This window comes from Grampus griseus (assembly GCF_964374135.1).
Source record: "Grampus griseus genome assembly, chromosome: 17".
Classification (NCBI taxonomy): Eukaryota; Metazoa; Chordata; class Mammalia; order Artiodactyla; family Delphinidae; genus Grampus; species Grampus griseus.
This window is the reverse complement of record NC_139011.1, coordinates 50,781,363-50,794,504: the sequence shown is the minus strand read 5'-3', so window position 1 is coordinate 50,794,504 and position 13,142 is coordinate 50,781,363. Positions and strand designations below refer to the sequence as shown.

The window sequence follows — 13,142 nt, the reverse complement described above, 5'->3', positions numbered from 1 at the left end:
CACCCCAATACTTTACACCACACCAACAAGTCTCAGTATAATAACAGTGGATTACAAGTTAGAAAGCTGCAAGACACAAAGTTTATTTAAGAAAGAGCTTCTAGGATATTCAGAGACAACATGGGAGACAAAAACTAGGCCAGTAGAAGAAAATGAAGCTTCCAACACCTACAGCTACAAGAAAAAATAAACAGCCAAACTCCTAAGCAGATGAACATGAAACTTCACACTAAAGGCTTATTATCTCAGTTTCATGACCCAATATATCATGTCTGGCTTTCAAAAAAATTAATAACATGCTAAAAGTCAAGAGAAAACACAGACTGAAGAGACAAAAGAAGCATTAGAACCAGACTCTTTATGGCAGAGATTTTGAATTATCAGACCAGAAATTTGAATTAAATATGATCAATATCCTAAGGGTTCTAATGGGAAAAGTGGACAACAAGAAAAAAACACATGAGTAATATAAGCAGAGAGATGGAAACTACAAGAAAGAATTAAAAGGAAATGCTAAAAATATATATATATATTTATATATATATTAATAGAAATGTCTCTGATAGGTTCATCATAAGACTATATAACCAAGGGAAGAATCAGTGAACTTGAAAATAACTCAGTTGAAACTTCCCAAATTGAAAAGCAAAGGAAAAAAAAAAAAGGCTGGAAAACAGAACAGAGCATCCAAGAATTATGGGACATTTAAGTGTAACAGAACATAATGAGAATACTAGAAGAAGAAGAGAGATATGAACAGAGACATATTTCAAATAATGTCACACACCAAACCACAGATCCAGGACTTTCAGAGAAAAAATCTACATGCAGACATATTATATTCAAACTGCAGAAAACCAAAGACAAAGATAAAACCTTGAATGAAGCCAGAGGGGGGAAAAACACCTTATCTACAGAGGAACAAAGATACCAATTCAATTAGACTTCTCCTCAAAAACCATCTAAGCAAGAAGTATATGAACCAAGCAAGAAGAATATTGATATACTAATAGAAAATGGTAATATATACAATGCTCAATATGACCAGAAAAGGTAGAAAAAGAGGAAATATAAAAACAAAAGCAAAACAAAATCCACAAAACAAAGAACAACAGCAATGGGCAGCAAAAAGTTACAAATATAGTAGATATTAATTTAACTATATAAATAACTACTCGGAATGTGAATAGCCTAAATATACCAATGAAAAGATAAAGACAATAAGAGTGGATTTAAAAAAAAAAAAAAACAATCCCCAACTGTATGTTGTCTACAAGAAACTCACCTTACATATGTAGATTTTGACAGTTAAAAATAGGAGGATAAAAAATATACCATGCTACACTAATCAAAATAAAACCATAGTAGCTATATTATTTTCAGACAAAATCTTCCTCAGAGCAAAGTAAATTATCAGAGATAAAGAGGGGCATTACATAATGATAAAGGTGTCAATTTTTCCAAGGTGTAACAAACCTTAATATATATATGTTTAACAACAGAGCAACAAAATAAATGAGGCAAAAACTGATAGAACTTCAAGAAGAAAAAGGCAAGTGTACCATTTGTTGGAGACTTCAACACCACTCTATCAGTAATTGACAGACCCTGCTGATAGAAAATAGTAAGGATATAGTTGAACTGAACAGCATCATTAATCAACTTTATCTAATCAACATGTATAGAACACTTCATCCAAAACCAGCAGAATACTCATTACTCTCAATCTCACATGGAACATTCACCAAGAATACTAGGGAAAATCTCAAAATGCTTGGAGATACAGCAGCATACTTATCAGTAACATGTGAGTCAAAGAACGAAGATCTCAAGGAAATTTTAATATTACTTGAACTAAATTAAAACGACAATACAACTTATCAAAATTTGTGGGATGCAGCAAAAACAGTGCTTAAAATACAATATATAGCATTAAATGCATATTAGGAGGCAAAGAAAGATAAAAGTAATTAATCTAAACTATCATCTTAGGAAATTGGGGAAAAAAAAGCAAACAGAAGAAAAATAAAGTTGGAACAGAAATCAATGAAACTGAAAACAGGAAAACAATACAGAAAAAAAATTAAAGCCATTTCTCTGAAAAGATTAATATAATTAATAAACCTCTAGCCAGACTAAATAAAAAAAAGAAGACACAAATTATTATCAGTTATGAAAGAAGGCACATCAGTACTGATACCATGAATATTAAAAGGATGATAAAAGAATACTATGAACAAGTGTATGTCCATAAATGTGATAACTTAGATGATGTCATGGGCTGAATTGTGTACCTCCAAATTCATATATTAAAGCCCTAACTCTCAATGTAACTGTATTCAGAGATAGGGACTTTAAGGAGGTACTTGATAGTAAATAAAGTCACAGGTTGGACCCTAATTCTGTATGTCTGGTGTCCTTATAAGAAGAGAAGAAGATACCAGAAATCTCTTTCTCTCCAACCACACACAGAGGAAACATAGTTGTGTAAGCTTTATAGGTCTAAAACTGACCTATAAAGGACACAGATAAGGACACAGTGAGAAGGTGGCCATCTAAAAACCAGGAAAAGAGGCCTTACCAGAAAAGGACACTGACAGCACCTCAATCTTAGACTTCTAAGCTCCTAAACTGTGAGAAATTTAATTCCTGATGTCTAAGCCACCAAGGTTTTTGTTAAGGCAGCCTATAAAGGCTATTACTGATTTAACAGAACAACTCCTTTAAAAGACACAATCTATAAAAACTTCTACAAAGAGAAATAGGTAATCTGAACAGTCCTATATCAATTAAATAAATTGAATTAGAAATTAATACCCTTCCAAAAAAAAAAAAAAAAAGAACTAGGTCTAAACGGTTACACTGGTGAAGTCTACTAAACATTTCAGGAAGAAATCATACCAATTCTCTAAATTTCTTCCAGAAAATAGAATTCTTAACCCATTCTATGAAACTAGCATTACCCTACTACCAAAACCAGATAAAGGCGTTACAAGAAAGGAAAACCGCTTATCAATATTACTCATGAACATAGATGTAGGAATCCTAAACAAAAATTAGCAAATCAAACTCTACAATGTATATAAAGAATTATTCACCATGCCAAAGTGGGATTTAGCCCAGGCATGAGAGTCTCATTCCACATTTGAAAATTAATTAAGGAAATCAATCACATTAAAAGGCTAAAGAAGAAAAAACATACAATCATAGCATAGATACAGAAAAAGCATTTGACAAAAGACAACTTCCACTCATACTAAAAATATTCAGCAAACTAGGAATGGGAGGACTTCCTCAACTTGATTAAACATCTAACAAAAAGCCTGTAGCTTATATTATACTTAATGGTGAGGAATTACATGTTTTTCCCTTAAAGACTAGGAAAAAGGCAATGATGTCTGCTTCCAGCACTCCTATTCAACATTGCACTGAAAGCAGTAGCTAATGCAATAAAATAAGCAAAGGAAATAAAAGCAATACAGATTGGGAATTAAAAAAAACAACAACTATCCTTGTTTTCAGATGACATGATTTTCTATGTAGAAAATATAAATGAACTGACCAAAAAAATATCCTGAACTAATGAGTGATTTATAGCAAAATTCTAGGCTACAAGGTTAATATACAAAAGTCAATTGCTATCTTATATATCAGTAATAAACATTTAGAATTTGAAATCTAAAACACAATACAACTTATAGTACAAAAAATATTTAAAGAAATCCTTAGAAATAAATCTATCCAAAATATGTGAGTATGGCTTGAATATTTGTCCCCCTAAAATTCATATGTTAAAATCCTAACCCACAAAGATGATAATATTAGGAGATGGGACCTTTGGGAAGTCCTTAGATCATGAAGATGGAACCTTCATGAATGGGATTAGTGTCCCACAAATATCTCTAGCCCTTCTGCTATGTATGTGAATATCCAAGAAGTTTGTGACCTAGAAGAGGGCACCAACTATGCTGGCACCTTGATTTCAGACTCCCAGCCTCCAGAATTGTGAGAAATAAATTTCTGCTGTTTATAAGCCACTCATGGTATTTTGTTATAGAAGTCCAAATGGACTAAGATATATACAAAAGATTTATAAGATTAAAAGTATAAAATTCTGAGGAAAGAAATCAAAAACCTAAACAAATGGGGAAATATTCATGTTCATTAATGGTAACAATCAATATTAAGATGTCAGTTCTCCCCAGAATGATCTGTATATTCAAGGCGTTCACAATAAAAGTCCTGCTAAATTATTTCATGGGTGCCGGCATACCCTGTTTTATTGTGCCTCACAGATATTGTGTTATTTATAAATCGAAGGTTTGTGGCAATCCTATGTTGAGGAAGTCTATTGGCACCATTTTTCAAAAAGCATTTGCTCACTGTGTCTCTGTGTCACATTTTGGTAATTCTCGCAATATTTCAAACTTTTAAATTATTATTATATTTGTTATGGTGATCTGTGACAGTGATCTTTGATGTTACTACTGTAATTGTTTTGGGGTAACATGAACCACTCCCACATAAAACAGTGAAGTTAAGAAATGTTGTCTGTGTTCTGACTGCTCCATTGACCTGACATTCCACTATTGCTCTCTCTCTCACTGGGCCTCCCTATTTCCTGAGGCCCAACAATATTGAAATTAGACCAATTAATTACCTAACAACTGTCTCTAAGTATTCAAGTGAGGGGAAAATCACACATCTCTCACTTTAAGTAAAAGTAATAAATGATTAGGTTTAGAAGGCATGTCAAAAGCTGAGATAGGACAAAAGCTAGACCTCTGCCCCAAATGGTTAGCTAAGCTATGAAAGTAAATGAAAAGTTCTTGAGGGAAATTAAAAGTGCTACTCCAGTGAACACACAAATAATAAGAAAGCAAAACAGCTTTATTGCTTATATGGAGGAAGTTTTAATGGTCTACATAGATCAAACCAGCCACAATATTCCTTTAAACGAAAGCCTAATTCAGAGAAAGGCCCTAACTCTCTTTAATTCTGTGAAGGCTGAGACAGGTGAGGAAGCTGAAGAAGAAAAGTTTGAAGCTAACAGAGGTTGGTATATGAGGTTTAAGGAAAGAAGCTATATCCATAACATAAAAGCACGAAGTGAAGCAAAAAGTGCTGATACAGAAGCTGCAGCAAGTTATCCAGATCTAGCCGAAGAAAAGTTTGAAGCTAACAGAGGTTGGTATATGAGGTTTAAGGAAAGAAGGAAAGAAGCTATATCCATAACATAAAAGCACAAAGTGAAGCAACAAGTGCTGATACAGAAGCTTCAGCAAGTTATCCAGATCTAGCCAAGATAATTAATAAAGATTGCTACGTTAAACATTAAATTTTCAATGTAGATGAAACAGCTTTATTATATTAGAAGAAGATGCTATCTAGGACATTCATAGCTAGAGAAGAGAACTTAATGCCTGACTTCAGAGCTTGAAAGGATAAGCTGATTCTCTTGCTAGTGGATAATGCAGCTGGTGACTTTAAGTTGAAACCAATGTTCATTTGCTATTTCAAAAATCCTCGGACCCTTAAAATTATGCTAAAACTACTCTGCCTGTGCTCTATGGGTAAAACAGCAAAGCCTGGATGACAATACATCTGTTTACAACATGGTTTACTGAATACTGTAAGCCCACTGTTGAGACCTAGTGCTCAGAAAAAAGATTTCTTTCAAAATATTACTGCTTATTAACAATTCACCTGGTCACCCAAGACCTGTGATGGAGATATACAAGATTCATGTTGTTTTCATGCCTACTAACACAACATCCATTCTGCAGCCCTTGGAACAAGGAGTGATTTCAACTTTCAAGTCTTATTATTTAAGAAATACATTTTGTAGGGCTATAGCTGCCATAGATAGTGATTCCTCTGAAGGATTTGGGTAAAGTAAACTGAAAATGTTTTGGAAAGGATTCACCATTCTTTATGCCATTAAGAACATTTGTGATTCATGGAAAGAGATAAAATATCAATATTCACAGGAGTTTGGAAGAAATTGATTCCAGTCCTCATGGATGACTTTGAGTGGTTCAAGACTTCAGTGGAGGAAGTAACTGCAGATGTGGTGGAAATAACAAGAGAATTAAAATGAAACATGAGCCTAAAGATGTGATTAAATTGCTGCAATCCCGTGATAAAACTTTAAATGATGAGAAGTTGGTTCTTACTGATGAGCAAAGTGGTTTCTTGAAATGGAATCTACTCTTGGTGAAGATGCTATGAAGATTATTGACATAACAAAAAAAACAGCATTCAGAATATGACATAAACTTGGTTGTTAAAACAGTGGCAGGGTTTGAGAGACTTGACTCCAATTTTGAAAGTGCTACTGTGGGTAAATGCTACAAACAGCGCTGCATGTTAGAGAGAAATTATTCATACAAGGAAGAGTAAATCAATGTGGCAAACTTCATTGTTGTCTTCTTTTAAGAACTTGCCTCAGCCACCTTGACTTTCACCAACCACCACCCTGAGCAGTCAGTAGCCATCAACAGCTGAAGGTTAGCATGTTTTATCAATAAAGTACTTTTAACTAAGGCATGCTCATTGTGCTTTTGGGCATAATGCTACTGAACACTTAATAAACTGTAGTATAGTGTAAACAACTTTTATATGCACTGGGAAACCAAAAATTTCAAGACATCACTTGATTGCTATATGAGCTTGATTGCTATATTCTCTTTATTTTGTTGATCTAGAACTGAACACAGAATATCTCTGAGGAATGCCTGTAATGGCAAACCGATTCTAAAGTTTATGTGGGAAGGCAAGAGACTCTGAAAACACAACATAATACTGAAGAAGAAGAATAAAATCAGAAAACTGACACTATCTGATATCAAGACTTACTCTAAACCACAGTAATCAAGAAAGTGTGATATTGGTTTATGAATAGACACATAGATCAATGAAGCAGAATAAAGAGCACCAAAATTTACCCACGCACATAGGCAACTGATCTTTGACAAAAGATCAAAGGTAGTGGAGATAGAATGGTCTTTCCAACCAGTGGTGCTGGAACAACTGAACATCCACATGTAAAAAAATGAATATAGATTTTACACCTTTCCCAAAAACAAACTCAAAATGGATCATTGACCTAAATGTAAATGCCAAACTATTAAAATTTTAGAAGATAACATAGGAGAAATTCTAAGTGACCTTCTGTTTGGCAATGTTTTTTTGATATAACAACAAAAGCACAATATAGAAATGAAAATAATTGATAAGTTCTACCTTACTAAAATTAAGACTTCTGCTCTGCAAAATACACTAAAAAGAGAATGGAATGTCAAGCCACAGACTGAGACAACATATTTGAAAACATATCTGATAAAAGACTTGTAATCCAAAATATACAAAGAACCTTTAAAATAGCAACTCAATTAAAAGTTGGTGCAAAGATCTAAACAGTCATCTCACAAAAGAAGATGTACAGATGGCAAATAAGCATACAAAAATATGCTCAGCTTCACATGGCATTAGGGAATTGCAAGTTAAAAATTTGAGAAACCACGTATTAGAATGGTTACATCCAGAACACTGACAACACCAAATCCTGACAAAGTTGTAGAGGAACAGTAACTTCCATTCATTGTTGGTGGTAATGCAAAATGGTTTAGCCACTTTGAAGATAGTTTGGTAGTTTCTTAAAAAGCTAACCATAGGCTTACCTTATGATCAGCAAAATTATACTCCCAGGTATTTAGCCAAATAAGTTGAAAATTAATGTCCACACAAAAACCAGCCCACACACATTTATACTAACTTTACTCATAATTGCCAAGAACTGGAAGCAACCAAGAAGTCTTCAATAGGTGAACAGGTAAGCAAATTGTGACACATCCATACAATGGAATATTACTCAGTAATAAAAAGAAATGAGCTATCAAGTCACAAAAAGACAAGGAGGAAATAAATGCATATTATTAAGTGAAGGAAAGCAGTCTGAAATGGCTACAAACTGTGTTTCAAACCATATGGCATTCTAGAAAAGGCAAAACTATAGAGACATTAAAACCATCAGTAGTGTCCTAAGGAGAAGCGGGATGAATAGGTGCAACAAAGGATTTTCAGAACAGTGAAACTAATTCTGTATGACACTGTAATACTATATGATATTATGCATTTGTCAAAATCCATAAAACTACAACACAAAGAGTGAACTGTGGTGTAAACTATCGATTTTAGTCAGTAATAGAGCAATACTGGCTCAACAATTGTAACAAATATCTAATACTAATTAAGATCTTAATAATGGGAGAGACTATGTGAGTGTGTATACTGGGAGGAGGTGGGGCAGTGAGAACTACCCATACTATCTGCTCAACTTTTCTGTAAACCTAAAATTGCTCTAAAAATAAAATCTACTAATTATTTTTAAAGCTGGATATATTCTTTTATTATTTCTAAAAAAAATATCTAGAGTTTATTCTGGGTGTTCTGTTAGAAAGTGATACAACTGTGACTAAAGATAGTTTTATTTCTTTACAGATCCTTATATCTTTTATTCTCTTTTATTACCTTACAACTATAAGTAGTTGCACAATGTTATTGGATGGAGATAGAGATAGCAGGTATTTTTTGTTGTTTCACTTAACGATTTTTTTCCGAACATCTCATGTTACAGTTGTCATATTATATGTGAAATACATAATGAAGCTGTAATTTTTGTTTTTGTAGATGCCATTATTCTGATTAAGTATCTTTCTTTGCTTTGATTCCTAGTTATCATAAATGGAGGTTAAATTTTCTTGAACGCATTTTTGTATCTGTTAAGGTGATCATATAAAGAATTTCCTTTAATACTCCATATTACTCTCAAGACAGAAGGGAGGCCAGCCCTGGTTTTCTAAGTTGGGTTGAATAAACATGGTTTACATTTCTCTTGCATCCTGTTCCTTCTCTTTCAAAACAGGCATCATCACATTTATATGATTGTTAAAATTCTCCACGTGACTGTAAATTTCATGAGGATGGATGGAATCCCTATGTTTTATTTATTGTAATATCCCCAGTAACTAGCACTGTTCTTTGTCCAAACTGGTACTCAATAAAACGTCGTTCAATCAGTTAATGAATGAGTATGAACTAGCAGCAATTGCTACTCCAGATTGGAAGATACTCTCATCCCTTAAGCATGCTTCATTGAAGACAAGAAAGGATGATCCATTTGCAGTGTTGTAAAAAGATAAAAAGTTAAATGGTTGCTCTGATACCAAAAGTTAGTTAATAATTCAAAGATATATTGTTTAAATTGCAATTATTTATATACTTTATTATTTTATAATTTTTTAGATTATAAATACTTGATAAAGAATGTTGTGTGTTAGAATACTCATCTGAAAGTCTTTCAGAATGTTAACATTTATTCAAGAAGCTGGAAGATCTAGCTTACAAAAGTATTTCAAGGAATGTCTGTCTACAGGGTCCCCAAATGGACAATTTATTCTCTTCTCAATTGCAATTTTTTTTTATGTTAACATTACATCACTATATGTTACCATGTAGTCAGTGTGCATAAGATCTCAAACAAAATGTCGAAATACATAGTTGTGAAAGATTGAAAAGAAACAGTAATTCATCATTAGCTCTTTTACCTGTAAGTGATGTGCTTGTGCTGCCACTTCTGTCCTGTTAACGCATACCGCTTTCGACGAATATTAAATTTGGAGCTACCTCTTGTCTGGTCAGGTACACCACATCGAGGCTTCTTCATCCAGCTGCAAAAAGCAATATTTTCCAGTTATTTACCAACAACGCTAATCATTAATTTCAAAGAGAAATCCATTGAGAAGTTATGGCAGTGGTAATAAAAACGGGAAAACATAAAGGAGAATTTTGTCAGTTTTCTTGCAAAGAAAGTATTTTAGAAAGCATTTTTTTTTCTGGAATGATCAAGAATCACTAGTTTATAACTCATATCCTTTAGATAACTTTTCTTTCTAATTCATTTTGGGCTAACTGTAAACTAAGGTATTCTGATGCTTCTAACTAGAATCTGCTGTTAACAGATATATGACCTTGGGAAAGTCTCATTCAGAAAATGAGACTTTTAAAAATAAATTTTCACTAAGGTCTCTTTCAGCTTTAACATTCAACAATTTTTAAAATCTATTACATGACCTAAACTCCAGGAATCAAGAAGATATATGCTACTCTCTTCTAGCTTAAATAGAAGGAAATTGTTGTTTAGAATAACATTTGCCTTTCTCCACTTTTTTCTTCTTTACACTTTAAGCATTATCCCAATTTTCAAATAACAGCCATTCTCTTTGAAACTTTAATAGTAACTGAATTCACTGCTTAAGAAATTTATTTCTGAATGTAATGTTTAGTATGACACCAGTAAAATTTAAATATTAACATTGGGAAAATAAAATGCTGGTTTTGATTTATTGATTTTTAATACTTATATAGATATAGTTGTCTAAATTTTTTTCTAGAGAGTCTCATTTGACCATTGTCATGTTTTCTATGTAGTCTTGCTTCTTGTCTAAGGAGAAAGATTGACATGATTTTTATTAGTTTTTCTTTAGTGACTCAAAATGGCTTTATCATCCATTAGCCCATTTAATTTAACAATTACAGAACTGAAGCAGAATCTTCATAGCATTACAGGCTTCAGAAAGTGGAAATGAGCAAAATAATTAATTTTTGTTATATTTCATCAAATAATTTCTATACTCTTTAAATGGAAAATAATTGACTGCAGAGATGACTGTCTAAAGATGTCCATTTCATGAAAATGACTGAAATAGTTTACATATTACATGGATAAATCAGCTAACTAGCTTTTATAAACATAAGAATAACATCATGCAACAATGAAAGCATGACTTTTACTTTTTAAGAAAGAAAACACTTTTCTGATAAGCATTATATGTTTCTCCTTTTTTATTCTCCTACCAGCAAAAATGTAGACATTGCAGTTAACAGACTTAACAAACTCCATCCTAGTTTATGATGCATTGTAGAGTTACTTCAGGAAATCACTCTTTCCCTTTATTAAAGTCTCCAAACCAAATGAGATGTCTTGTAAATGCTAATGCCTAGAAAGTTATACAGACCTATGGAACTGAAGTCTCTGGAGCCAAGAATTGAGATTTTTTACTTTTAACTAAAACTCCCAGGCCACTCTGAATTAGCAATCCCCAACCTTTTATGGCACCAGGGACCAGTTTCACGGAAGACAATTTTTCCATGGCGGGGGGTATGGTTCAGTTGGTAATGCAAATGATAAGGAGAAATGGGGAGTGGCAGATGAAGCTTTGTTTGATAGCCACCACTCACCTCCTGCTGTGCGGCTCTGTTCCTAACAGTCCGTGGCCTGTGGGGTTGGGGACTCCTGCTCTAAATCACTAAGTTTGAGATATATTTCACTAGAGTGTAAAACACTCAAGGGCAGGGGATCTACATACTCCCTGTACCTGTACAACCTCTAAAATTTAAAAGAGGCTTAATAAATAGGTGGATAGGGACATTTTTTAATGAAAACATATTTTTATTATATTCTGTAAGATCTAGATACATATTCAACTAACAAATATTAAGCATTAATGGTTAATATTAATTAATTAATGATAATTTAAGTGGCTTTTATCAATGGCTATTTCATTAATCATACGCTCAACAAAAATTATATTTCTTAACCAAGTACTTATTCTGACATCTCCCTGAAAGTGCTGTAAGAATAAATAATTATTAAATATGAATAAATTTACTTAATGTTGATGTGATTACACTTACATTTAGCTAAAGAAAATATTGAAGTAAACACTCTAGGGAAAGAAATAATTTTGAAATGGATTGTGGGATAAAATTTGACAATTTGTATTTATCCTGATACATTATCAGATGAAATATGTTTTCAATGAGGATATATTCTCTAAAATTACTTTAACAATACATAAAGTTAAAAGATGAAGACAGCCATTGAAAACATTTAAATTTACTAATGTAAATTTCCATTTTAAGTTGTGCATATGTTGGACCTAGTAAAAGTTTTCTCAATGAAACATTGCATCTTCCAAAGGACAGGGCTTTTAGGGATGAGTATTAGATTCCTATGCTGAAACATATTTCTGCTAAATTCCTTATGTATTTCTTCAGCTTTTGCCCATTTCATATAATTCTTTCTTATGTTCCAACTATTTGTTTATATATTTACTCATTCTATCCTGATCCATTTATCTTACAATATTTTTAGGCTTTTATAATACGCTGAGATATATGAAAAAAAAGTGTGTATAAAAGATAAGGTAAGGGGTTCTTGCTGAGTTCCAGTCTAAGGTAAGACATTCATGATAAAAACAAAAAACAAAAAACAGAAAAACAATATAATTAGTTAAGTCTTCTCACATCTCCATCTAGCTATCTTGTCATCATTTCTAATTTTACATGTAATTTAAAATTATGATTTTTCAGCTCCAAACTTGCACCAATTCTTCTGATACCTTATCTCAGCCCAAAGTCTTTCTAATGCCTAAGCCAGGTATCCAGGTAACATCTTCCACTGATCTCTCTTCACATCCAATCAATCATGATGTAGTATCTTCTGCCTTTAAAACTTCTCTGTATCTCTTACTCTCAACAGTGCCTTCTCACTCCTAAAGATAAATCTTTTCAAAACACTGATGTATTTACTAGACATTCTAAGTATGAAATTCTTTTATAGACAGAATCTTATTCAGGCATACTTAGCAAGGATGCCCCCCATCTCCCTGCTTCCCAAGATCCACACAAGTTCTACAGAAACAAAGCTCTTTCTGCCTTTGTATACAGTGAACTCTGGAATACTTTTGCCTCCTTATTTACAATGACAATCCTAATCCTCCTCATTATTCAACTCCCACAGGTACAGTTTACCATCTCAACACAGCATGTATTATAGTGTATATTACAATGTGTACATCTCTGTCTCTGTCTTCTACTAACCTGCGAGTCAAACCAGAGAGGCCTGTATGGGACCGGTGCCCAGGGAAGCTTCCAGTGAAGAACATGAAGCAAATGAACTGTCTTCATGCATTTTTTTTTGCACATACCGATCTCCCTCACTATCCTATATGTTTCTTGAGGACTCTGTAACTCTTACAGCTCTGTGCCTTGAACAAATGCTTACTATGCAGAGAGAT

General features: G+C 33.1%; 1 protein-coding gene across 1 annotated transcript in view; it reads right to left on the bottom strand.

Annotated features, from left to right (window-relative positions):
- MMP16 (matrix metallopeptidase 16) overlaps positions 1-13,142 on the bottom strand; it is a gene marked incomplete at its 3' end in the record, with an annotated part of 349,251 nt that overhangs the window by 168,225 nt on the left and 167,884 nt on the right. The window contains exon 3 of the mRNA XM_082674860.1: positions 9,609-9,731. Within this exon, the coding sequence (XP_082530986.1) occupies positions 9,609-9,731 (123 nt within the window). The remainder of the gene's footprint in view (positions 1-9,608; positions 9,732-13,142) is intronic.